At 36.8% G+C, this 27,462-nt stretch overlaps 2 protein-coding genes across 5 annotated transcripts; both read left to right on the top strand.

Annotated features, from left to right (window-relative positions):
* Positions 1–989: 989 nt before the first annotated feature.
* Positions 990–11,928, top strand: golim4b (golgi integral membrane protein 4b). 3 transcript variants are annotated; one of them, XM_048164360.1, is made up of 13 exons: positions 992–1,480; positions 3,233–3,307; positions 3,460–3,536; positions 3,642–3,695; positions 3,833–3,983; positions 4,107–4,189; positions 4,424–4,507; positions 8,362–8,698; positions 8,887–8,966; positions 9,450–9,587; positions 11,125–11,193; positions 11,299–11,391; positions 11,584–11,928. In XM_048164360.1, the coding sequence occupies exons 1-13, from the start codon at positions 1,294–1,296 to the stop codon at positions 11,668–11,670; spliced, it is 1,515 nt and encodes a 504-aa protein (XP_048020317.1). In that variant the 5' UTR covers positions 992–1,293; the 3' UTR covers positions 11,671–11,928. The 3 variants fall into 3 exon arrangements, with proteins under 3 accessions (XP_048020319.1, XP_048020317.1, XP_048020318.1); XM_048164361.1 differs by having other exon boundaries at positions 994–1,480; positions 3,487–3,536; XM_048164362.1 differs by lacking the exon at positions 4,424–4,507 and having other exon boundaries at positions 990–1,480.
* A 2,607-nt stretch (positions 11,929–14,535) lies between these two features.
* Positions 14,536–25,079, top strand: pdcd10b (programmed cell death 10b). Of its 2 annotated transcripts, none has more exons than XM_048164369.1 (8): positions 14,536–14,691; positions 15,191–15,352; positions 16,099–16,152; positions 16,359–16,476; positions 16,674–16,800; positions 20,305–20,383; positions 24,371–24,453; positions 24,613–25,079. In XM_048164369.1, exons 2-8 carry the CDS (start codon positions 15,263–15,265, stop codon positions 24,692–24,694), a joined length of 633 nt encoding a protein of 210 aa, XP_048020326.1. In that variant the 5' UTR covers positions 14,536–14,691; positions 15,191–15,262; the 3' UTR covers positions 24,695–25,079. The 2 variants fall into 2 exon arrangements, with proteins under 2 accessions (XP_048020326.1, XP_048020327.1); XM_048164370.1 differs by lacking the exon at positions 14,536–14,691 and adding an exon at positions 14,888–15,042.
* Positions 25,080–27,462: the final 2,383 nt, after the last annotated feature.

Below are 27,462 nucleotides of genomic sequence, written 5' to 3' on the forward strand. Positions count from 1 at the left end.
TCCATTAATGTACTAAAAACATATTTAAATCGGTTCATGTGAGTACAGTGGCTCAATATTAATATTATAAAGCGACGAGAATATTTTTTGTGTACCAAAAAAAACAAAATAACGACTTATATAGTGATGGCCGATTTCAAAACACTGCTTCAGGAAGCTTCAGAGTGTTATGAATCAGCATGTCGAATTCGCGGTTCGGAGCGCCAAAGTCATGTGATTTCAGCAGTTGGCAGTTTGACACACGATCTGAATCATGATTTGACACGCTGACTCATTATGCTCCGAATCTTCCTGAAGCAGTGGTTTGAAATCGGCCATTTATGTCTTTAGTACATTTATGGATCTTGAGAGAGGAAATGTCATTGCTGCAAAGGAACTAAAAACATATTTAAAACAGTTCATGTGAGTTCAGTTTTAATATTATAACACGACAAGAATACTTTTTGTGTGCCAAAAAAAAAAAAAAATTCTTGACTTTCAACAATATCTATATGGACCGATTTCAAATACTGCTTCAGAGCTTTACGAATCGAATCAGTGAATCGGAGCGCCAAAAAGTCACGTGATTTCAGCAGTTTAGCCGTTTGAGAGGAGATCCGAATCACTGATTCGAAACAAAAGATTCATAAAGCTCAGAAGCTTCATGAAGCAGTGTTTTGAAATCGGCGCATATAGATATTGTTGAAAATAATAATATTAAGATGAACTCACATGAACTGTTTCAAATAGCCTATGTTTTTAGTAGCCTACCTTTATGGATCTTGAGAGGTTAAATGGCTTTGCTCTCAATAGAGGCCTCACTGAGCCATCGGATTTCATCAAAAATATCTTAATTTGTCTTCCGAAGATGAACGAAGGGTGTAGAACGACATAAGGGTGAGTAATAAATGGCATTATTTTCATTTTTGGGTGAACCCTTTAATTTCTGTGTAAGTGTATGTGTGCGGACTGGCCCCTGGGTGGCGCTGCACCCAAAAGGGAGGAGTTGGCAAGAACAAACTGACTGTAATGATAGTCCTTTCTAAATGACACGTATGAAAGTTTTGAAAAAGCCAGTTCATAGCCATTAGTCGGACTTACTTTTTCCGTAAGGGATAAGTAGCCTATAATTAGAGTGAACTTGAAAAGTAGGCCTATACCAGAAAGCAACTGGTGCGTCCATTAAAGGGACAGCATCTCTAGGAGAAAAAACAAACAAACAGACGGATCATTGTGGCTTTCCTAAACATTTACGTTACTGAAGAATCGGATGGCACATAGTCTTTACCGTCTACTCAAGAAGAGGAGGAAAAGATGGGGAAAGGCATTTGTTCGAGACGACAGAGAAGAATATTTCAGTCTTTCCTACTTCTCAGCTTCGTCTGCGGGACGTTGTGCGCCTTCATGATCTCATATGAGATGCATAAAGAGCTGAAAAAGACTGAGGCGACGGCTTTGAAGTACCAGCAGCATCAAGAGTCACTTTCTGCGCAGCTGCAAGGTACAAAATTAATGAAAAGATCCTACAGTGAAGGCGCTTTGTATTAGATGTTTGATTAGGGCTTACCTGATTGTTTTTGAGATATCTGATGCATGCCTGCAGAGATTTCTATTCAAAATGTTTTGGCCTGTTCGTTAATTCCTCTTATCCAAGAATAATAGGCTAATGACACGCATCAGATCAGCATCAGGATTTTCTCGTGAACAACATTCCTTGAGAATACATACTTATTTGCTTTCATTTGATGATTTTTGTCTCTTAAGCTTTTGAATGGGGTCCTTTGACAAACATAGGATAACACTAGACTGAGGATTTTCACTTCTCTGTGCCAGATTACAGTGTGCATTATATCTTGGTGAATGTCAGGAAACCTTTTAAGAAATTATCACATTTCAGCCCAAAAGAAAACAATAATGTGAAATATATTTAGATTTATTTTATTTTCAGGACAGTTAAAGTCACTTTACCCCTCTACTGTGTTATTAACACTGTAATGTGCCTGGTGTTGTCTCTCTCATAATTAATGAATTAACTAATTTTAAATAATAATTATATAGTAGGATAGTTCTCATACTACTACTACTGTAATACATTAATGTGATTTTTAAAATAAAAATTAATTTATTTTAATTCATTAAAGGCAGTACAATAAATGTGTATAATTAAAACTAAAATCGTTTATGGGTCAGTGACGTGATGGGTCTTTTTTTTTTTTTGTCCAAAGACCTTTAATAATAATAAAAAACAAAGATATGACATATGACAACTAGATATCTTTTATCAAATCCAAAAGGTTTTAATTATATTTTGCTACATATAAAAGTATTTTAAAGGTTTTGAAGTGTCAAAAGGTCATTCGGTTTCACCGTCCAAAGGCCAATACAGCCACTTCATTTGTGATTAAAATATTTTAAAATATAATGAATGTATATATTTTTTATTCTGCATGATTTTATAACATCATATATCAACATAGTGCAAAATGCCATTAAATTTATGTGTAGAAGTCGTTGCTTTGTTATGAGAAAGTATGTCTGGAAAAATTTATTTCATTGATGTCCTTCGGAGTAACCAATATAAAGGGACCATTTTGGATCAAGTCATGCGGTCCATATCATGTGACAGGATGTGACATCATTCAGACACCTGCAAAGGACCACATGGTCTTGAAGCAAAGTAACTAAATTTGAGAAATTCATGTTTTCACGTGCTCATACGCATGTCCCGAAACATCAGGTCATTCGGTACAACCGCTATAAAACATGGAAAATGTTTTAATATTTTAAAAACTTGTACTATGTTTGATCCTTTGCTAGCTAGATATCAGCCTGTTAGCATTGTTTGAAAATATCGTCATTCGGTATAACCAAAAGTGTCATTCGGTAAAACCGAACTTTTGGTTAAACCGAATGACGTTTTGGTGACAAATTTTGTCCATCTTGTAAAAAATGATAGCAGTGTTAACTGATTATTTAAAAAACACATAATCTCATTGTTAACACTTAATAAAACTTCAAAATTAATTATATCTCCATTATCATGTTTTTTTTACACTTTTAAAAACCGTATTCGTCAATGACCCTTATATGTTAATTATTCATAATGTTTCACTATCGAGAATGAGATTTTTGCATTACCATAATGATTTTGGGGTAAAATAACTTATCTGGAACATATCTAATATCACAATACAAAAAAAATAAGGTGCCAGTAATGTTAATAAAAATATTCTGTTTTTCTCTCTCTTTTCAGTGGTATACGAGCATCATTCTAAACTAGAGAAATCCCTCCAGAAAGAGAGACTTGAGCATAAGAAGGCTGAAGAGGGTAATGTCCTGTTCATTTGCACAATATTTGATTCAATGATATACACAACCTACTTAATCTGGATGCGATTTGATAATGATGATTACAGATAATGAATGATAATGAGTCCAGGTTGTGCTGAATGCAGTGTGCTTCATGTTTGTTTTTAAAAGCCTCTATTGATTGTCAATACATCATAGATTTCCTTGTGTTTAAGCGGGAATCACAGAAGGCCCTCAACAAAGAAAAGGTGATTTAAAATGGATGGTGTTTTGATTAGTAATGACGTGTAAACACGATAGAGCTGAAATTGCCATTTATGCATAATAACTTAGAGTTTTGTTTGACCTAACAGCAAGATTCAAGCTATCGACTGAAAGCTCTGCAGACAGAGCACCAAATACTGAAGGTGAGATGATATTAATGGAAGTTCTTGAAAAGTATTTCTGTAATTCCTGTTACAAAAATGACATATCGATTGTGGATGTTGCTAAACGTAATAATACTTCCTTGGGCATCGACTTCTTTTGCATACAACCAAATCAGTCCCAGCATGAAGACTTAAAGATGCAATACTATGAACTTCAAGAGAAGCACCAGAATCAAGGGCAGGATCATGAACGTGTGCTGGATGAGCACAGGCTGGAAATAGACAACCTGCAGAGAGAGAAAGAGGTTGAAATATCCAGACTGAAAGGTAAGCCTGTGTGCTACACTTAGTCTTGTATAAGTGTTCAGAGTCATCGGATTTAGGGTTCACACCAAATCCATTTCCATCCATATAAAATGAGTCTTTCATCACCTGTTTTCCTCCTTGTAGAGAATGTGTACAACCTTCGAGAGGAGAACAGACAGCTGCGGAAAGCTCATCAGGACATCTACACACAGTTACTTGATGTGCAGGTCAGAGAAACTACAAAGGATTCTGGGATACATTATGTGATTAGGGTTTAAAGGGAGCTTGAATTTGCATGTAGTATTTCAATTAACATTGCTGTTCAGTTTAAGAAATTCCAGAGGGAACCCATGGCAAATTAGCTTACGGGTTGACTTACAAATTGACATCAAGACCGAACATCTCTATTTCTGTGTGTACTACTCCTACTTTTTTTGAAATTACACCATTCACCATTTTAGGAACAGCACAAGAACCTGCAAGCTTCAAAAGATCATCTCTCACTCACATTACAAGACCATAAAAATGCACTTGTTGCAGCTCAGGTAACACACAGTCATGACTATGCCAGAATCTAGATATATTGGTGTATGTGCTTGAAGTACATTACATTCTGTCGCATGCTGCAACGTTTTAAACTAATAAAAGAACAATTGTATTTTACATGTGCATCCAAAATAATGGCTTTCCTAATACTAATTCTTAACACTTGATGCATACTGTTTGCTATTAATGTAAGAAAGCAATAATTGTGGGTTCTGTCATGACAACTCTCTGAGTGTTTGGCATGGAAATGGATATGACCATGTTGATATGTTTGGTTTCGACTCTGCTGCTGCTGGTAAGTATGGGACGTGCTACTGCCAATACATACACAACATGCTGTTGTGAGCAAGTAAGCCATGCTGCTGCTGTACAATATAACATGCATGAATTATCCATAGCAGATCTATACAGGTGGAGCTGGGGAAGGTGGAGGGTTTCTGATAGTGCGCTGCAACTGCTACAGCAAATGTTGACCAAGTATTTGAAGGTTGAGCAGCGAGCTCATTGGCTACTGATACAGCAGGAACCAATCAGCTATAGAGAATGATGTGATTGCAAGCAGATTGAGTTAAAGGATTAGTTCACTTTGAAATGAATATTAGCCCAAGCTTTACTCACCCTCAAGCCACCCTAGGTGAATATGACTTTATTCTTTCTGATGAACATTATCAGAGAAATGTTAATAAATATCCTGACGCATTGGAGCTTTATAATGGCAGTGAACTGGACCAACGAGTATTAGCTGAAGAAAATGCATCCATCCACATCCATCCAAAATAAAAGTGATAATAAAGGCCTTCTGAAGCGAAGTGATGCATTTGTGTAAAAAAAATCCATATTTAAACAAGTTATGAAGTAAAATATCTAGCTTCCGGTGTCGCGTCAGTTAAGCTTTTTCCGTAAGTTGAATAGGAAAGGCGTAGGACCTAGCGTAAGCTTTGTGAACTGCAAGAGTTTTACACTTTCTTCGTACGTTGAATACGTTGAATGGCGGAAGCTAGATATTTTACTTCATAACTTGTTTAAATATGGATATTTTTTTACACAAACGCATCGCTTCACTTCACTTCACCTTTATTAACCCCCAAGAGCCGTGCACGTTTATAATGGATGGAAGCACTTTCTTGAGCTTCATACTCGTTGATCCCGCTCACTGCCATTATAAAGCTTGGATGCGTCAGGATATTTATTACAATTTCTCAGATTATGTTCATCAGAATGAGGATGGCTTGAGGGTGAGTAAAGTTTGGGCTAATTTTCATTTGAAAGTGAATTAATACTTTCAGGACCTATTAGCCTGCGCCATCTAGAGTTTCATGACAGAACTTATATTTGCTGTCTGTAATAAAGCTAGACTAACTGCTAACTGACTAACAAGAGAAAATACACTACTGTTCAAATGCTGTTCAAAGGTTTGGTAAAGATTTTTAGTCTGTAATGATTGGTGAGATTTATTTATGTTTTTGTAAGAAGTTTCTTAAGCTCATTAAGGCTACAATTATTTGATCAAAAATACAGTAAAAACAGTAATATTTTGAAATATTATCACAATTTAAAATAAGTTTTCGATTTTAATATATTTTAAAAAGTAATTTAAAGGTGCCATTGAATTGAAAATTTAATTTACCTCGGCATAGTTGAATAACAAGAGTTCAGTACATGGAAATGACATACAGTGAGTCTCAAACTCCATTGTTTCCTCCTTCTTATATAAATCTCATTTGTTTAAAAGAGCTCAGAAGAACAGGCGAATCTCAACATAACACCGACTGTTACGTAACAGTCGGGGTGTACGCCCCCAATATTTGCATATGCCAGCCCATGATCGAGGCATTACACAAGGGCAGCCAGTATTAACGTCTGGATGTGCACAGCTGAATCATCAGACTAGGTAAGCAAGCAAGAACAATGGCGAAAAATGGCAGATGGAGCGATAATAACTGACATGATAACATGATATTTTTAGTGATATTTGTAAATTGTCTTTCTAAATGTTTCGTTAGCATGTTGCTAATGTACTGTTAAATGTGGTTAAAGTTACCATCGTTTCTTACTGTATTCACGGAGACGAGCCATCGTTATTTTCATTTTTAAACACTTGCAGTCTGTATAATTCATAAACACAACTTCATTCTTTATAAATCTCTCCAACAGTGTGTAATGTTAGCTTTAGCCACGGAGCATAGCCTCAAACTCATTCAGAATCAAATGTAAACATCCAAATAAATACCATACTTACGCGATTAGACATGCTGCATGACGAACACTTTGTAAAGATCCATTTTGAGGGTTATATTAGCTGTGTGAACTTTGTTTATGCAGTGATAGAGTCAAGAGCTCGGGAGGGGGCAGAGAGCGCGAGCAATTAAAGGGGCCGCAGCCTGAATCGGCGCATTTCTAATTATGCCTCAAAATAGGCAGTTAAAAAAATTAATAAAATAAATCTATGGGGTATTTTGAGCTGCAACTTCACAGACACATTCAGGGGCCACCTTAGACTTATATTACATCTTCTAAATGTTCGATGGCATCTTTTAAAAGCTGAATTTTCAGCATCATTACTCCAGTTTTCAGTGTCACATGATCCTTCAGAAATCATTCTAATATGCCGATTTGCTGCTCAAGAAACATTTCTTATTATTATTTATTGAAGCAGTTGTGCTGCTTAAGATTTTTGTGGAAATAGTGATACATTTTTTTCAGGATTCTGAGCCCAAACTTTTGAACCTACTAATCGTGTTCTCATCACATTTTATGCCATCTCACCCTAGAAAGGCAGCGGATGAAATATGCATGCAGACGTGAAATGGATTTTTTCGAAGCTCCTGTCTAGCTGTCTGAAGTCTCATAATATGGCTCATCTTTTTCTATGCCTCAGGCCACTGGTTCAAGCTGTAAATACTACAGATGTGTTTTCTCCCTGACAGTTGACCCTGTGTGAGTGATGCATGCTTGCCTGCCATTAATATTTTAATCTGACTGAATATAATGTGACACATTCTAACATTTAAACTACTTCAATTACTCTTCCTCACCTTACATTGCAGGCATTATCTCCTCAGTAGCATCATGTAATAAGAAAAAAAAATATTCATTCTCAAATGAAACTGGGAAATATCTTTTAATAAAATTATTTATGAAGGTTAGAAATGATAACATGCAGGTATCCTGCATTATATATTCAGTACATTTGCTCCTCGGTAGTTTATTTAATTTACTTTTTGAATTATCTCTGTGCTGCTGAGTTAGCATCTTTCAGGCGTCAGGCCTCATACTATTTAACTTTCATTACCCGATCCATGCATCACAGAATATCACATCAGAAATTTTTAATTCCATCCTAATGCAATATTTGAATGAAGCTTCAGGTGAAAGAGCTGAGGCGATTAAAGGAGAATCGCAATAAAGCATCCAGTGCAGGCCGAGCAGCTAAAATTGTTAAATTTGCACAGCTATATACTGGAGACAGAATGCCTAAATGAGGAGCTGGATAATAAACCCATTCAGGTACAGATGGAAATGTAACATGCGACGTTAAAAGACTTGTTCATTCATTATTTGGCTTTCCTTTTATTTGTAAGAAAGCCTGTGGAGTAGTCTACTGTTGACATGAATGTGTGCTGTTACACTCTCAGGTCACAAATGGATTAAGTCTTAATCCATTTTTTGAAATTATTCTCACTTCCTACTGCAGCTGAAGTATTTATTCAAAGGCCATTTGGGCTAGTTTGTCAACTTCAGGATGAGATGACTCATGTAACTTAATAATGTAAATGTGTGACTGTGGCTAATGCAAGTGTCTTATCATCAGGCCACACCACACTTTGGTCATACGGATGTTTCTCCTTTACAGGTGGAAGGATATGAGGAAAATGGAAAAGGGTTATCCCCTCAAGGTGTGTTGGAGATTGAAAATAACAATGCGACCAAAGTGGCAATGAAGCAGCCTCGGAAAATTGATATTTTTGCTGAGGGAAACGGCAAGAAAGAGGAGAGAAGCACATCAAAGGATAGAGGAGGAGAGGATAAGGGGGAAAAGGCAGTGCTGGAACATTCCTTATCAAACCCAGAAGAGCTGGGCATTAACCCTCGCAAGAACACACTAAGCCAAAGCCCGGAGAGACAGACACAGACGGAGCCACTTCACAGAACTGAAGTACACTTTGAGGCTTTGGATACAGTTATTGCTGGTAAGGAAGGATATTTTTGTGGCAGGTATTGGCCTTTTCTGATTCTGTTGTGCCTTATGAAGCTAAGGGTTCTAGCACAAAAATCTAAAGTGCAGTTGTAAAGCTGAGATTGAAAAACAAAAATTAATAGCCCATGAAAATATACATTTACTTATACATTGCAATATTTGATTTCTGTTGAAATACAGGAAATGCTGTGCAATCACATCATGCTTTGGCTGGACGAGAAGATGCAAAAGATGTAGAGGACACTCAAAAGCATGACAAGGTGTGTCTGATAATACACTGTGTTTGTTGTTATTATATATACAGTAATATCTCAGTGTCTGTTTTTGATCTGCATTTGCAAATTTTCCTCAAGACTGAGAGTCTTTGCAGTAAGAATTGCATTATCGGACATTAAAGTGGCCCAAATCCGATTTGAAAAGATCAATGTGTTGATGCTGTTCAGAAATTAGATCTGTGTCAAGTGCAGAGAGGGAAAAAAAACTGATTTGGACCACTTACACACTGCATGAATGTAGACAAATTGCATGCAGAGTCATAAATGAATTATTCAATAACATCAAGGCAGTGTGGCGTAAACACTATGGCTGTACTTTCTCTGTATGATTTCTTGAAAAGCTCAATTATTTGACTTTGAAGTGCAAATTACAATTTTGTTAAACTTTTATTACAGGAAATTACATCATTTGAAGTTTAAGATTTGTATTAATGACTTATTCTCTTTTAAAATGACTCTTTTGAGCAGGACCTAGGAGGAAAAAACCTGAACATTGAGAATGAGGCCAAAAATCAGAACGAAGATGAATTTAAAGAGGCAAAAGAAGAAACCGAGTACAAGACCAATGCGAAGAAGATCAGGCCTGAAGAAGATGAGCAGCTTGTGGTGAGTTAACAAGAAGGGTACAGACAAGCTCCTCTTCAATTATTCATGGATTAAAGTCTTTTGGGGTCATTAAGATTTTTCTTTTCTTTCTTTATTTCTTTCTTTCTTTCTTCTTTTTTTGAAGAAGAAATTTAAGAAATATTTTTATTCAGCAGGATCTAACTTTGTTACAAAAAAAATATTTAAAAATAGATTTTTTTTTTTTTACTTTCTATTTATTAAAATCCTGAAAAACATGTATCATGTTTTCCACAAAAATATTAAACAACACAACTGGTTTCAACATTGATGATAATAATAAGACATGTTGAGTACCAAATCAGCATATCAGAATGATTTCTGAAGGATCATGTGACACTGAAGGCTGGAGCAATGATGCTGAAAATTCAGCTTTGATCACAAGAATGAATATAAAAAAGAGGAAAGAGTTATTTGAAATTGTATTAATATTTCACTGCATTACTGTTTTTATAGCTGTATTTTAAGCAAATAAATGCAGCCTTGGTGAGCACAAGGACTTCTTACCGACCCCAAACTTTTGAACGAAAGTTTGAATCACTGATATTTTTACATTAAAATTAACTTTACAGTCATCTAACGCACACTTGAAGAGGACCTATTATGCCCCTTTTCACAAGATGTAATGTAAGTCTCTGGTGTCCCCAGAATGTGTCTGAAGTTTCAGCTCAAAATACCCCACAGATAATTTATTATAGCTTGTCAAATTTGCCCCTATTTGGGTGTGAGCAAAAACACACTGTTTTTGTGTGCGTCCCTTTAAATGCAAATGAGCAGCTGCTCCCGGCCCGCTTTCTAGAAGAGGGCGGAGCTTTAACAGCTCGTGCTTCAGTTACTCAACAACAACGAAGCTGGAGAATCTCAAGCAGCCAAAATGAGGATTGTCAGCGTTGTCCAGCATTGAATTGACCCTCGTTTGTGAAGCAGTCCGGCGTGAAATGACGGCATGTCAACAACGCTCTACTACAACAACTCCTCCTCTTCTCTAAAGCAGCCCAACATGGCCTCACCCCCTTTGTTGCATGTTCTTGTGGGCGTGTTTTTTGTAAATTTTAGGGTTTGTGTTGTCACTAACCTGGGAAGAAGCTTGTTGTAGTCCCTACCAGCCGTTTGTTGTAGTCCTTAAAAAGCGATTTCTGTAAAAGAAAATATCTCCCTTTGCATTGAACTTTGAGCGTTGTAACTTTGCAGATGTTGTTTATGCTCAAACAGCAACATTACACACTAACTAAAGTTAAAAAAGATGAAATCACAAACAACCACCACTTTAAAGTAAACCTTTAAAAATACTAATCATTTAATGACTTAAGCAAATCTTAAGATTACCATTCATTTTCATACTGTTAATGTTGTAATGTTGTAGCATTTGAAATGATTGATTTTTGTTTTAATGTTTTATTTTTCATTTAGACAAAATTGTAATTGAAATTAATTTTAATATCTCAAACTGTTGCCAGCAGAAGAACTAAACCCTCTGGTATGAACTGATAAGCAGATTATTGATGCACTATATCAATAGGTGGCAGGCAATCCAGAGCAGCAAGAGGACCAGCCGGATGAGCAATATGAAGACGATGTAGTGGATGAGGTGAGGGAATACAGGCATTGATGGACTGGTGTGCTGAGGAAGTGGTACAAAATGGTACATGAAAAATGACTTGTTCCCATCATCCCCCACTGCATCATCCATTAGACTGTTGATGACTCAGTTCATGACAGACAGAAGAGAGCAGAGGAGGAAGAGAGTGAAGAAGAAGATCCCTACAGTGAACGTAATGGAGCACGGGTCAGCCAAATGCTTAAGAAGTCTGTTCCTGTCAATCAAATAAAATGAGCGAGAAGCATGTAGAAAAGAATTGTAACTTTGTACTTGAAAACGCAGAACAATGTGTTCAGAATGTAAATGCACTGTAATGTTAGGCAGGAGAAATAGTGCATTTTGAGAACATAAGATTTTAAATATCGTGAATTGTTTCAGGGCCACAACAAAGTGAATAAAAAACCAGAAGCAGAAACCGATACCAATCAGGAGAGCTTCCAAGAAACATTGATAAAAAGAGGATGAAGAAGATGGAAAGCAATCAAAAACTGATTTTATCAAATGTGAATATGACTGCTTCTAGTGTCTACTGAGTGGCTTTACACGTCTCTTCTTGACTGGCAGATAACTGAAGTGCAACAACTGTGATCACTTTTTTTTTTAGAAGTGACTACTTATGTAAGTGCCTTGTACTTCTAAGTACAAGGATTTGTTTAGCATTTATATTTAATCAAAGCATTGTATCTTCATCTTATTAAATGATATGAAAACTTGGTAAACATGCATTCCATATGTCAGAATATTTCAGTGGTTTCTTAAAGGAAATTAATATTTATTTAATTTTAAATATTCACTTTGTTCAGTACTTGAAATTTTTTAATTAAAATGTTAAATATGGGTGAATTTAAATTGTTTAAATAAATTAATCTTCTTATTAATAGTAGTAATGTAGTAAAAGGGATACAACAAATAAGTAGAGGAAGAAAAGAAAATACAAACTAAGTGTTTTTATGGTATTTTTACTTTTTATCTTGTATATTACTTTCATCTGAGAACTTCATGTACATCTGGACTTTCTCTGTCAAGCATAAGAATATTACATATTAAAGCTATATGTGACCCTGGACCACAAAACCCGTCATAAGTCACACGGGTATATTTGAAACAATAGCCAACAATACATGATTGTATAGGTCAAAATTACAGATTTTTCTTTTATGCCAAAAATCATTAGGATATAAAGTAAAGATTATGTTCCATGAAGATATTTTGTAAATTTCCTACCATAAATATATCAAAAATGTATTTTTGTGAGTGGATATGCATTGCTAAGGACTTCATTTGGACGATTGACGAAGGCGATTTTCTCAATATTTGGATATTATTCACTGTGAAAAGTGATACATCTGAAATTAATGTTTCATTTTATTCAAGTGGGTGTTAAAAAATAACTTAATATGAAATAAGTATTTCCAGATAATAATTTTTTTAAAATTTGCTTTGATATTAGTGGCAAAAGCCAGTTATTCAAGGGTGTAATTTTGGTTTGAACATTAGGTAAAAATGTACAACAGCACATAAAAATGTGGTCATAACTTTCACAAACAAACAAAAACCGCAGTCAGGCTGATTGAAAATTTAAATCCACTCTGTCAGTAGGTGGCGCTTATGAAAATATAGCAGAAATATAGCTGTGACCCCGGTAACCCTCTGTAAACAAAGCAGCGCTGCTTATAAACACTGTGCGTTACATGGAGGGAATATGAAAAGAAAATGCCATCAAAACTTTTATCAAGTCAGTCAGTTCCCTTCAGAGATACATTCATAGAATTAATTTATACTTTAATTAATATAATTTCCCTCAGAACTCGCATGTAAAGGTTATAAACAAAACGAAACCTACGCTATATGCCTGTTGCTTACTTTCATAATTTTAATGATGATAAAAATATTAAACTGTGATATAATAACTGTCAGAAATTGCATCATGGTTTATATGATGTTTTAAATTATTTAAGCACATGTAAGCTTATCAGTTTGACAGAATTTTCTACTTCAGTGTGCCATAAGTCAGACTCCTTTTCTATTATCATCGCATTTGTTATGAAAAATAGCAACCTACACATATAGCCTATAGAAACAATAGCTACAACATCTCACAGTTGTAATATAAATCTAGTGAACATATATTCCCTTAATAGATTATAAATTCTACAAGTTAGCCAAATTTACCACAATAAAATGTGGTAAATTCTTGTAAAGGTGGGTCATGAAGTGCTTAAAAAAACTTTCTAATAAATGTTGGCGTAAGATGATGTTTTTCCTTTTTTTCATCAGTCTTTTGTTCATCAGTCTAGATCATGTTTGGCGTTTTAAAGTGTTTAAAGGGTTAGTTCACCCAAAAATTAAAATTCTGTCATTTATTACTTACCCTCATGTCGTTCCACACCCGTAAGACCTTCGTTAATCTTCAGAACAATTAAGATATTTTAGTTGAAATCCGATAGCTCCGTGAGGCCTCCATAGGGAGCAATGGACACTTCCTCTCTCAAGATCCATAAAGGTACTAAAAACGTATCACATGAACATAAACGGTTCATGTGAGTACAGTGGTTCAATATTAATATTATAAAGCGACGATAATATTTTTGGAGCGCCAAAAAAACAAAATAACGACTTATTTAGTGATGGCCGATTTCAAAACACTGGTTCATGAAGCATCGGAGCATAATGAATCAGTGTGTCGAATCATGATTCAGATCGCGTGTCAAACTGCCAACGGCTGAAGTCACGTGACTTTGGCGCTCCGAACAGCAGATTCGACACACTGATTCATCTGTGCTCTGATGCGGCATGAGGGTAAGTAATAAATGACAGAATTTTCATTTTTGGGTGAACTAACCCTTTAACTCTGCGTATACGTGCGTATGGCCGCTGTAACAAACCATACATCAATGGAAACTTATTTATTCATATGATGTATAAATCTCAAAAATTGACGCTTATGACTGGTTTTGTGGTCCAGGGTCACATATATGAGCTCTGTTATTGTATTTTATTATTATAATATAAAACTATATGGGATTTTTATGCTTCTCTGTTCATTTTCTGAACAGAAAATGTACTTATTATTTAGATAAACAGCAAATAGAAATATTTTGACATTTTTAATATATATTCTCAAAGCCAAATGTGGATTTATTTATTTTTAATTATGATTAATGTGGTTTTGGTCATATTCACCTTCTTCTGCTCATACTAATATATATGTTTATGCAGATCACTTCTTGTATGTTTATTGTTTTAAAATAAAAAATATTTACATTATAACCATAACAAAATATGAGAAACGCTTAAACGCCCATAGATCGTGCATTCTGCTTGGTCAGAAAACGGAAGTCGTCACTTTCTCTCAGCTCACCACCCAGAAAACTTCCGACTTCCGAAGTTAAAAACAAGCACAGCTACATTTTGCTAGCTGAGCATCAAGGAAGTGTTTAGTGTTTACCTCTCCGCTGTGGGACGTGCAGGCGAAGACGAGAGCAGGTATTTCTGCTGATACTGTTGTGATCATATTACAAGTCTACAGACGTCGAGATGAGCAGATCTGTCTGCTAACTTTGATAGCCAGCAAGCTACTCTCTTGCTATGAAAGCTAGGCTGCTAATTCTAAAATCCACTTGAGAAATAAGCAAAGCTTGATTAACTGAAGGACGGGGTCTGTTTGATTTGGCTTTGATGGTTTAAAAACAACCAAACTGAATCGAAATGAACCCGAGGGATTGAGTTTAACAATAAAGAGCCTAGAAAACATTTGCTACATAACCTGCTAACTCGTCCATTACAATGGATAAGTCATTTATTAACCATAGTTTCACTATCGTGACTAAAAACAAGGTGACTAGATTCCTTCAAAGTGTTCTTATGTGGTTCTTACGCATTTGCTAAATGTATCAAATGTTTTTACTATTTTACTAATATGTAAAGTATTATTAATTATTGGAAGATGTCTATTAATTCACTATGTTCCTTCTAATGATTGTAGTGCGCTTGAGAGGACAGAGTGAGTTGTGTGGCTCAACTGCCCATTTTTACCTGTGGTGGGCCTCCATTGAGGATGACAATGGAAGAGATGAAGAATGAAGCTGAGACAAATTCAATAGTCTCTATGACATTATATGCAGTCATGTATCCAGTCTTCAATGAGGTATTCACATTTACACTTCAGTATAAGGCAATAGGCTGTGTTTATTGGCCATAAAATTGACGTGCTGTTCATGTATTGTGTATATGTATGTGCTATCAAAGTTATATATATATATATATATATATAATATATTATTATTATTTTTTTTTAATTCACTTATTTGATATAACAGTAAAAAAAAACACTTTATGGGCAGTTAACTGCACAGTGATGAATTTAATCAACACACTTGGGGTCGATAAGATTTATAAATGTAAAGTCTTTTATGCTCAGCAAGGCTGCAATTATTTGATCAAAAATACAGTAAAACAGTATATTGTGAAATATTATTTAATATACTTTAAAATCTAATTCATTTATGTGATGCAAAGTTGAAATTTCAGCATCATTACTCCAGTCTTCAGTGTCACATGATCCTTCAGAAATCATTTTGATATGCTGATTTGGAACTCAGGAAACATTTTATATTATTATCAGTTATGGAAACGGTGCTGCTTAATATTTCTGATGAATAGAAAGTTATTTGAAATTAACATTATATTTGAATTAACTTTAAACCTGTCTTTGCTGTCACTTTTGATCAATTTAAAGTGTTCTTTGCTGAATAAAAGTATAAACTAATTTTTAAAAAGTCTTACTGACCCCAAACTTTTCAACAGTAATGCAGTTGATATACAGTATTATCATAAAGTACTATGTGAATATGAAATGCTGGTCTGATTTTGACTTTGTTCATAATATGACAGTTGGAGAGGATAAACCTGTCAGCGGCACAGACATTGCGGGCAGCATTTATCAAAGTAAGACTTCCTGAAAGTGTCCATTTCTCAACTGGCACATGCTGATAGTACAGTATTTATTCTTCTGACATGTTATCTCTCCTCATCTGAGCCTTGTGATGATGTATTTGTTTTTAAAAAAAAAGGTTAATTTCATGCTTATTAACATAATGTGAGGTTTACCGATGTGAGTTTAATCTCTCTTTAATCAACGCCACCTTCTAAAGGCAGAGAAGGAGAATCCAGGGCTCACTCAGGATATCATCATGAAGATACTGGAGAAGAAGAACGTGGAGCTCAACTTCACCGAGTCACTACTGCGCATGGCTGCAGATGATGTGGAGGGTAAGAAAGCAATTTTCCTCTGGTGTAGTCCCTATTTCTGGATCTTTCCTGCAGTTACACTCAAAATAATACAAGTAATGATTGGCCAATAGAGTCTTTTTGTTTTTCCACTAAAGTAATAAGTAATATTTGTGATCATGTGCACCTGTTTTAGTATCTGAACCTTAGAAGGTTTATGTCTGACTCATATTTCACAGAGTACATGATTGAAAGACCAGAACAGGAATTCCAGGACCTGAATGAGAAAGCAAGAGCCCTCAAACATATCCTGAGTAAAATCCCAGACGAGATCAACGACAGAGTGCGCTTCCTACAGACCATAAAGTGAGGATCCTGTCCCTTGTCTTAACCTGTTAGCGTTCCACATTACCACCCGTGGTACACATACCTGTCAAAAGAGAACAAAACCACTTCAAATGGTTCAAGAACAGCATGCAGTTTACTTCGGTTATGGCTTTTTTTTTTTCAGGTAAATTTTACAGGAATGCTAAGGGGTTTAAGGGATAGATATAGAAATTCTGTCATCATATACTCACCTTCATGTCGTTCAAAACCCGTAAGACTTTCATTGATCTTCGTTACACAAATGAAGATCTTTTTAATGAAATCTAAGAGATTTCTGTCCCTCCATTGACATCTACACAACTGACACTTTGATGCTTAAAAAGTTCATAAAGAGATAGTAAAACTGATCCATATGTATCAAGCGGTTTAGTCCAAATTTACAGAAGAGACACGATCACTTTATGTGATCGACAGGTTTAAGTTAGGCTTTTATTCACTTTATTCACTTTTTATTCACTATTTCACACTATTCATTCATCAACTCACACATCAGTTGTGGTACACAGAAGCTCAAGCATGTTCGCTTGACGTGTGAGAACCAATGAGGTTCATTCTCGTGTTAAGCAGCACATTTGAGCTTCCTCAAGAACCAATGAGGTTCATTCTCGTGTTAAGCAGCACGTTTGAGCTTCCTCAAGAACCAATGAGGTTCATTCTCGTGTTACACAGCACGTTTGAGCTTCCTCAAGAACCAATGAGGTTCATTCTCGTGTTACACAGGACATTTGAGCTTCCTCAAGAACCAATGAAGTTCATTCTCGTGTTACACAGCATATTTGAGCTTCCTCAAGAACCAGTGAGGTTCATTCTCGTGTTACGCAGCACTTTTGAGCTTCTGCAAAACCAGTGAGGTTCATTCTCGTGTTACACAGCACATTTGAGCTTCCTCAAGAACCACTGAGGTTCATTCTCGTGTTACGCAGCACGTTTGAGCTTCTGCAAAACCAATGAGGTTCATTTTCGTGTTACGCAGCACATTTGAGCTTCCTCAAGAACCACTGAGGTTCATTCTCGTGTTAAGCAGCACGTTTGAGCTTCCTCAAGAACCAATGAGGTTCATTCTCGTGTTACACAGCACGTTTGAGCTTCCTCAAGAACCAATGAGGTTCATTCTCGTGTTAAGCAGCACGTTTGAGCTTCCTCAAGAACCAATGAGGTTCATTCTCGTGTTACACAGCACGTTTGAGCTTCCTCAAGAACCAATGAGGTTCATTCTCGTGTTACACAGGACATTTGAGCTTCCTCAAGAACCAATGAAGTTCATTCTCGTGTTACACAGCATATTTGAGCTTCCTCAAGAACCAGTGAGGTTCATTCTCGTGTTACGCAGCACTTTTGAGCTTCTGCAAAACCAGTGAGGTTCATTCTCGTGTTACACAGCACATTTGAGCTTCCTCAAGAACCACTGAGGTTCATTCTCGTGTTACGCAGCACGTTTGAGCTTCTGCAAAACCAATGAGGTTCATTCTCGTGTTACGCAGCACGTTTGAGCTTCTGCAAAACCAATGAGGTTCATTTTCGTGTTACGCAGCACATTTGAGCTTCCTCAAGAACCTATGGGGTTCATTCTCGTGTTACACAGCATATTTGAGCTTCCTCAAGAACCAGTGAGGTTCATTCCCGTGTTACGCAGCACGTTTGAGCTTCTGCAAAACCAATGAGGTTCATTCTCGTGTTATGCAGCACGTTTGAGCTTCTGCAAAACCAATGAGGTTCATTCTCGTGTTAAGCAGCATGTTTGAGCTTCTGCAAAACCAATGAGGTTCATTCTTGTGTTACGCAGCACGTTTGAGCTTCCTCAAGAACCACTGAGGTTCATTCTCGTGTTAAGCAGCATGTTTGAGCTTCCTCAAGAACCACTGAGGTTCATTCTCGTGTTAAGCAGCATGTTTGAGCTTCTTCAAGAACCAATGAGGTTTATTCTCGTGTTACGCAGCATGTTTGAGCTTCCTCAAGAACCACTGAGGTTCATTCTCGTGTTAAGCAGCATGTTTGAGCTTCTTCAAGAACCAATGGTGTTCATTCTCATGTTACACAGCACGTTTGAGCTTCCTCAAGAACCACTGAGGTTCATTCTCGTGTTAAGCAGCATGTTTGAGCTTCCTCAAGAACCACTGAGGTTCATTCTCGTGTTAAGCAGCATGTTTGAGCTTCTTCAAGAACCAATGAGGTTCATTCTCGTGTTACGCAGCATGTTTGAGCTTCTTCAAGAACCAATGAGGTTCATTCTCGTGTTAAGCAGCATGTTTGAGCTTCTTCAAGAACCAATGAGGTTCATTCTCGTGTTAAGCAGCATGTTTGAGCTTCTTCAAGAACCAATGAGGTTCATTCTCATGTTACACAGCATGTTTGAGCTTCTGCAAAACCAATGAGGTTCATTCTCGTGTTACGCAGCACATTTGAGCTTCCTCAAGAACCACTGAGGTTCATTCTCATGTTAAGCAGCATGTTCGAGCTTCTTCAAGAACCAATGAGGTTCATTCTCGTGTTAAGCAGCACATTTGAGCTTCTGCAAAACCAATGAGGTTCATTCTCATGTTAAGCAGCATGTTTGAGCTTCCACAAGAACCAATGAGGTTCATTCTCATGTAGGGCTGCACGATATATCGCATGAGATTGTCACGCGCATTTCATCAGTAAAGCCGGTTCCCTGATTACCGCTAAATCGCCATCACCTGCTTTCAAATGGAGCGGCATTTAATAGACAGAGCCGTAGATCACTGAAAAGCCACGCAATATCGCGTTCATTATTGAAGGCGATTCATTCTCGCCGCTAGTTCTTTGACGTAGGCTTGGTGTGTCACTGCCTTTATGCATAGCTGCATAATATGACGTTTACCATCAATGATCCAATAGCAGCCTTCAAATATGTGAGCAGAAGTTGTTGAAATGCTGTGTGTGAAATGTGTTTCATCTAAGTTTATTGGCGCAACGCAAAAGTATTTAGTAGTGCGTAAGTTGTAACTTGGTGCCTCTTTATTTCAAAACTTGGCTAAGTTGTAACTTACGCACAGCTGGTGCAATCGGCCCCTGGCCCAGTAATCAGCATGACACTTAACCTCCAGTCACGCCAGGGGGATTGTCCCAGTAATAAGCATACTGTGAGTCACTTAGTATAAAAGCGTCTGCTAAATGTCTACTTTTGTTTAACTTACTACAAACTAGAGTAATGATCACGCAATAACTGTAGTCGAAATCGTTTGGAGCCTATAGATTTCCCCCCCTTATAGCCTTGCATAAAGTCTAAGCACTTTAGTTTTAATCAAGCAATCAGCCAGCAATTAATCGACTAAGCAATCTCACATAGCTGACAATAACATGGATACATAGACCTCAGGAGATGTTCAAACGTGAAAGATTTGTAGACATTTTAATGGGCCTCACCTCTATTATCTTGCCATTCTCCACTGCCTGACTGCTGAGTCAGTGCTTCGCTGTTCATAAATGTATTCATCACTCCTGACCTCTTGCTGATTTCCACAGAGACATCGCCAGTGCTATTAAGGAGCTGCTGGACACAGTCAACAATGTGTTTAAGAAATATCAGTATCAGAATCGCAGGGTAGGTATTTCTTATTTCACAGAAACTCTGTGACACAAGCAAGTTGGGATGGTTTTTAAAAGAATATTTTGGGTTTAATACAAGTTAAGCTCAACTCACAGCTCTTAATGATTATTCTAGAGCTGTGCAATTCTGGATAAATTGAGAATCACAATTTTTTTTTTTTTTTTTTTTTTTTTTTTTTTATAATTTGAATCAACTAAACAAAATAACGTCATTTACTAGAGGTTCTGACAAAATGTGAATTGCTGCAGTCTATTTAAAAATTCTTAATTTGAATTGACTCACTCAAAGACTTCACTTATTTAAATACTAGATGAATCAGCCTTTTTGAATGATTCAATGAAATAATTTTTTTTTAACAGTCACTTACTTTAACAAGTACGAACACACACAGATCTGAATGTTCCACTGTGATTGTACTTGTTAAAGGTTTAACAGACATAGCAAAAAAGTGGAAGTGAACATGGACAATTTGTAAAGGTTAATACTCATTATTTCAATAGTATAGCCACATGACGTTAACAGTATGTGAATTCATGACCTTAAGCACTAGAACACTGACCTGAACTTCCTCTCCACTAGATGCAAGGTAGTGCTGCATGATTAATCTCTAAAAGATTGTGATCTCAATTCAAACACCCACACTATCTTATTCCTAAATGACAACAATTTGTCTGTCTATTAAACCTTCAACAAGTACGATCACAGCTGAACATTCAGATCTGCGTTGTCACTGCCGCTGAGCCAGAGAGAGCAGTTGTCATGTATAGGTATGAAACTGCATCACAAACAGTATTTTCAACCATACAGTATCATTATTTCTGTTACAGTAACTCAAATTATCACAGAAGTACTGGGGTAAAAGTTTATAGATCGGATATAAACACTGATGTATATAGTAGCGATCAAATTAGAGTAAATCACCTTTTCAAAGTAGTTCAAATAACATGTCAAATAAAGATTGAATCAAATACATTGTAACACCAGTAGGTGGCCACACCTGACTGTTGTGAAAAAATGTATCTGTCATTGACAAATTCAAGAGATTCATTCAGAAATTCTGATTCATCCAGTCATGAAAAACAAGTGAAGTCTTTATGAGTGAGTCATTGAATCATTCATTCAAACCAATTTTTATTAATAATAATAATAATAATATTGAATTAAGTATTTTTACATAGACTGCAGCAATTAACACTTCTAGTAAATAACATTATTTTGTTCAGTTGTCCATTCAGAATCATGAGAGAATTGTGATCTCGATTTTAAACAAAATAAATCATGATTCTCAATTTATTCAAAATTGTGCAGCTCTAATGGTTTAACATGATATTAGTGTGGGGGAAAAAAAAAATAAAAAATACAGATGACGCACCTCCATTCTCTTCCGTTGTAGAAAAGTGAAGCCACCAATGTCCTAATATGGCGCTGACACCTTGTGCTGATTGGGGACCCAATTCTGCACAGTAGTGGGCATGAAGTGGAGCCGCACACTATCAAATCCCCGCCCACACTCCCGCAGAATTGTTTAGTACAGTTTACTGCAGAACAGCTCATTATCTCGCTGTGAAATAAACAGTTACGTAAATGTAGAAATTAAAGTTAAAGCTCCAATCTCCTCCCGAAAATCCCGAATCACAGCTGTCAATCATGACGTCACAGCCCGTTTTTATAGCATCAAATAGCTAATTAAAACCAAACTTATTTAAAAGAATGAACACTTGAACTTACATCAGCGTGATAACTACAAAAAATGACACAAACCATATTTGGGAAAAAAAAAAAAAAAAAATCTGAAGTATAATTTAAAGTATTAGTCCACTTTCAAATAAAATGTTCCTGATAATTTACTCACCCCCATGTCATCCAAGATGTCCATGTCCTTCTTTCTTCAGTCGAAAAGAAATTAAGGTTTTTGCCCTATACCTTCCCTATTCTACTTACGGAAAAAATGGAACTGGCGCTGCGTTCATTCCGTAAGTTGAATAGGGAAGGTGTAGGACATACAGCGTAAACTTTTTTAAGAACATGAAAGTGCGGTTTTGGCGGAAGCACATGGAAGGCGATCATTTGTTTATATAAAGCATATACATTTACATTTTTTTCGAAAATGACCAATCGTTTCGCTAGATAAGACCCTCATTCCTCATCTGGTATTGGTGAAAGCTGCACTGAAACTGTCATTTTGACCTTCAACAGTGGAGTCCATTGAAGTCCACTATAAGGAGAATAATCCTGGAATGTTTTCATCAGAAACCTTAATTTCTTTTCGACTGAAGAAAGAAGGACATGGACATCTTGGATGACATGGGGGTGAGTAAATTATCAGCAAAATTTTATTTGAAAGTGAACTAGTCCTTTAATTGTTTAGTTTGTCTTGTGTCCCACTAAATTACACGGAGAGGGCGGGGTTTATGACCTATACAGGGACCAACCACCTGGGAGCGATCAAAATGCTTTGGCTTCACTTTTCAGGACTTTTCAGGAAAACATTTTCTGTGTAAAGTTGTCAATTTAGAACTTTGTTTCCATGGCAACCTAATAGCTAAAACCTAGCCTGACGTGGTCATACTCAATTCTAGTTTGAATATGAGTCTGATACTGCTCCATTGGGCTTTGATTATGGGGGCGTATTTCAACCGATCCAGGAAAGACCTCAATTGGATAGACCTACAACCAATCAGAGCTACAGAGTAAGTGACGTATGTTGAGCGACGCATAGTTGTCAACAGAACTCTTCTTAGCGACCATCGGGGCCAGCTGATAAATCAAACTTTTGCGAATCCCGTAGGAAGGACGGCAAAGACATCTTTCCCATCGACAAATGCCTTGATCGCGGTCCTCTGTTCCTCTTTTAAAATTAATGCGCTGTCGATATCTTCTATAACGGACGCGATGGCGGAATCTACACATCTCAGTTCTTCAACAACAGCCATCATTGTTGTAAACTAATTGACCTTTCGCAAAGACCCGCCCCCCCCTTAGTTACTGTTGCTTTGTCCGACAAGCCGTGGCGCTGTCACGCCACACAGAGTGGAAAATACATCGCGGAGCAAAGAGGAAACTGACAACACATCGACAGACGAGACAGAGCAGGTTACTTATGATATTAAACAAAGTCCCAGCTTTCAAACTGTGTAGTTATTAAAAAAATTAACAATAAAAACCGTTTTGTGGCTCTTTAATGGGTTGTGACCATGACCGTGACAGATTGCTGTAGCGCCTCAGCTCAAGAGGCTCGTTAACCGATCATCTCTTCCTACTAGTCCATTTATAGCATCAAATAAACATGAATGAACATGAGAATGAATGTTGTTTCAAACGCGGAAAGACGTCAATATGCACAATTTTTCAAGTTTAACTCCACCGAGGTTAATCTTCTAACTCCTGACTGCTTTGTCGGACAAAATGGCGGATGTGGCGTTCTGATTGGTTAGATCGCTTGTCAATCAAACTCCCCAAGCGCTCTTTGATGACGTGGCTGATTACGTTTCTGGTGATAATCTGTCAATCATCGCCCTGACAATGTGATTGGTCCGAACAGTTTCTGTTCGGGCATAATTACTCCTCTACGGATCGAGTCCAGACCGAGGGCTAAGTTCGGCTTGCATCCAGGCTAGCTAAAACCTTTAAATGACTGTAAAAATTAATGTTGTAAATGAACAATATCTCAAATACGCAAGTTTTAACTGAAAAAAAAAAAAATCATGTAAGTGGTTTTATAAAATTATAAGCTTCACATTTCTGCTTTTAAACCATCCAAAAATTGCCTCCTTTTACATCTGTTGTAAATGCCTCACTGTAACCTCTTTTCTTTATAAAGATAATGAGGGATGAGTCACTTTTTCAAAAATGCTGTCAATTGAGCTCAACTTGCTGGAAAATTATTTTAATAGTCATATTAACATGCTTTTTTTATTATTATTTATTTTTTTACTAAAATTTAAATCTAATGTGGAGATATATTTTTCTTCTTTTTCCCAGACACTTGAACACCAAAAGAAGGAGTTTGTGAAGTACTCCAAAAGCTTCAGTGATACGCTGAAAACATACTTCAAAGATGGAAAGTAAGCAAGCAGACAGTGACGGATGTTTTTTCAAAGTGCAGTGCTCATGCTTCAAGCAGACATCTGTTTTACAGATCTTCTATGAAAGTGCATTTCTCAATGAAAAATGATGGGCCAATTGATATCCCGAGCACTGACGTTTCTCTTTCTCGTCCGCAGGGCAATAAACGTCTTTATCAGTGCCAACAGGCTTATCCACCAAACTAACTTGATACTGCAGACCTTCAAAACCGTCGCCTAGGAGACGCAGCTGTGATGTGTGCGGGAGTGTGGAGCCAGTTTTGTGTAATATACAAAGATTTTGTCTTTTGAAAGTATAATTTATAAACGTTTGCCTCATTTGAAGGAAGTTGAAATGAGGAGTTCAAGACATGTTAATTTACTCTTAGCTTGAATAATCATGATTTTCACCCTTCTTGACCATTTCATTACCTTTTTCTTTCACTGTTGTTCCAATCAAATGAAAGCCAAAAGACTTTGCGCCTTAAAGTGTCATGCAACATTCCATATACAAAGTGTAAATATTGCTATTCTTTGCCGTTCAGGCATAAAGAATAAGAATAAATGATGTATTTAACAGATATTTGGTTATAAATGTTCAATAAATAGTTTCCAAATGTTTAATATTCTCTGTCTTTGGAGGTTTTTAATTTATTCACTTATGCACCAAGGAAGTTAAAAACACGACTTTTATGAAGTCTGCTCTGTAATGTACATTAAGCAGCGCAGTTAATGGAAGAGCTCTTCGGCTTTCTGTGTTTAAGTGGGTATTTAATGGTCTCTGTAATGTCTGAGCAGATACAGAAGGGGGTGTCCTGGGCTGAGAGATGCTGAGGATGGTCTCATAATGCTATTCGTTTGGAAACTTAAAACCTAAATGCATATATTTGATTTTATGTACAAACATACATTACCATTTAAAAGTATGCGGTCTGTAAGATTTTATGTTTTTTAAAGAAGTCTCATGTTCGCTTAGGCTACATTTGTTTAAAAACTGAAATATTACTCATATTTACATTAAAGGGTTAGTTCACCCAAAAATGAAAATTCAGTCATTAATTACTCACCCTCATGTCGTTTCACACCCGTCAGACCTTCGTTCATCTTCAGAACACAAATTAAGATATTTTTGATAAAATCCGATGGCTCAGTGAGGCCTGCATAGACAGCAAGATAATTAACACCTTCAATGCCCAGAAAGGTACTAAAGACATATTTAAAACAGTTAATGTGACTATGGTGATTCAACCTTAATGTTATGAAGAGACGAGAATACTTTTTGTGCGCCAAAAAAACAAATAACGACTTCCAACAATATCTAGTGATGGGCTGCTTCATGAAGCTTTACGAATCTTTTGTTTCGAATCAGCGGTTCGGAGCATGTATCAAACTGCCAAAGTCACGTGATTTCAGTAAACCAGGCTTCGTTATGTCATAAGTGTTTTGAAATTTCAATGGTTCATCACTGGGGGGCGTGACTTTGGCAGTTTGATTCACGCTCTGAACCATTGATTCGAAGCTTCATGAAGCTTTACTAATCTTTTGTTTTGAATCAGTGGTTCGGAGCGTGTATCAAACTGCCAAAGTCACGTGATTTCAGTAAACCAGGCTTCGTTATGTCATAAGTGTTTTGAAATTTCAATGGTTCATCACTGGGGGGCGTGACTTTGGCAGTTTGATTCACGCTCTGAACCATTGATTCGAAGCTTCATGAAGCTTTACTAATCTTTTGTTTTGAATCAGTGGTTCGGAGCGTGTATCAAACTGCCAAAGTCACGTGATTTCAGTAAACCAGGCTTCGTTATGTCATAAGTGTTTTGAAATTTCAATGGTTCATCACTGGGGGCGTGACTTTGGCAGTTTGATTCACGCTCTGAACCATTGATTCGAAGCTTCATGAAGCTTTACTAATCTTTTGTTTTGAATCAGTGGTTCGGAGCGTGTATCAAACTGCCAAAGTCATGTGATTTCAGTAAACCAGGCTTCGTTATGTCATAAGTGTTTTGAAATTTCAATGGTTCACCACTGGGGGGCGTGACTTTGGCAGTTTGATTCACGCTCTGAACCATTGATTCGAAGCTTCATGAAGCTTTACGAATCTTTTGTTTTGAATCAGTGGTTCGGAGCGTGTATCAAACTGCCAAAGTCACGTGATTTCAGTAAACCAGGCTTCGTTATGTCATAAGTGTTTTGAAATTTCAATGGTTCATCACTGGGGGGCGTGACTTTGGCAGTTTGATTCACGCTCTGAACCATTGATTCGAAGCTTCATGAAGCTTTACTAATCTTTTGTTTTGAATCAGTGGTTCGGAGCGTGTATCAAACTGCCAAAGTCACGTGATTTCAGTAAACCAGGCTTCGTTATGTCATAAGTGTTTTGAAATTTCAATGGTTCATCACTGGGGGGCGTGACTTTGGCAGTTTGATTCACGCTCTGAACCATTGATTCGAAGCTTCATGAAGCTTTACTAATCTTTTGTTTTGAATCAGTGGTTCGGAGCGTGTATCAAACTGCCAAAGTCACGTGATTTCAGTAAACCAGGCTTCGTTATGTCATAAGTGTTTTGAAATTTCAATGGTTCACCACTGGGGGGCGTGACTTTGGCAGTTTGATTCACGCTCTGAACCATTGATTCGAAGCTTCATGAAGCTTTACGAATCTTTTGTTTTGAATCAGTGGTTCGGAGCGTGTATCAAACTGCCAAAGTCACGTGATTTCAGTAAACCAGGCTTCGTTATGTCATAAGTGTTTTGAAATTTCAATGGTTCACCACTGGGGGCGTGACTTTGATTCACGCTCTGAACCACTGATTCGAAGCTTCATGAAGCAGTGTTTTGAAATCACCCATCATTAGATATTGTGGAATAAAGTCATTATTTTGGCGCACAAAAAGTATTCTTGTCACTTCATAACATTAAGGTTGAACCACTGTAGTCACATGAACTGTTTTAAATGCGTCTTTAGTAGCTTTCTGGGCATCTGAAAGTGTTAAATATCTTGCTGTCAAT

This window comes from Megalobrama amblycephala, linkage group LG17 (assembly GCF_018812025.1).
Source record: "Megalobrama amblycephala isolate DHTTF-2021 linkage group LG17, ASM1881202v1, whole genome shotgun sequence".
Lineage (NCBI taxonomy): Eukaryota > Metazoa > Chordata > Actinopteri > Cypriniformes > Xenocyprididae > Megalobrama > Megalobrama amblycephala.

Bases quoted from the DNA above. Each gene is read 5' to 3' on its own strand.
- pdcd10b (XM_048164369.1), top strand. From the start codon at position 15,263: ATGACAATGGAAGAGATGAAGAATGAAGCTGAGACAAATTCAATAGTC. The intron at 15,353-16,098 runs GTATTCACATTT...ATAATATGACAG, and splicing joins TGTATCCAGTCTTCAATGAG to TTGGAGAGGATAAACCTGTC. The intron at 16,477-16,673 runs GTAAGAAAGCAA...CATATTTCACAG, and splicing joins GGCTGCAGATGATGTGGAGG to AGTACATGATTGAAAGACCA.
- golim4b (XM_048164360.1), top strand. From the start codon at position 1,294: ATGGGGAAAGGCATTTGTTCGAGACGACAGAGAAGAATATTTCAGTCT. The intron at 1,481-3,232 runs GTACAAAATTAA...CTCTCTTTTCAG, and splicing joins ACTTTCTGCGCAGCTGCAAG to TGGTATACGAGCATCATTCT. The intron at 4,508-8,361 runs GTAACACACAGT...TCTCCTTTACAG, and splicing joins ATGCACTTGTTGCAGCTCAG to GTGGAAGGATATGAGGAAAA.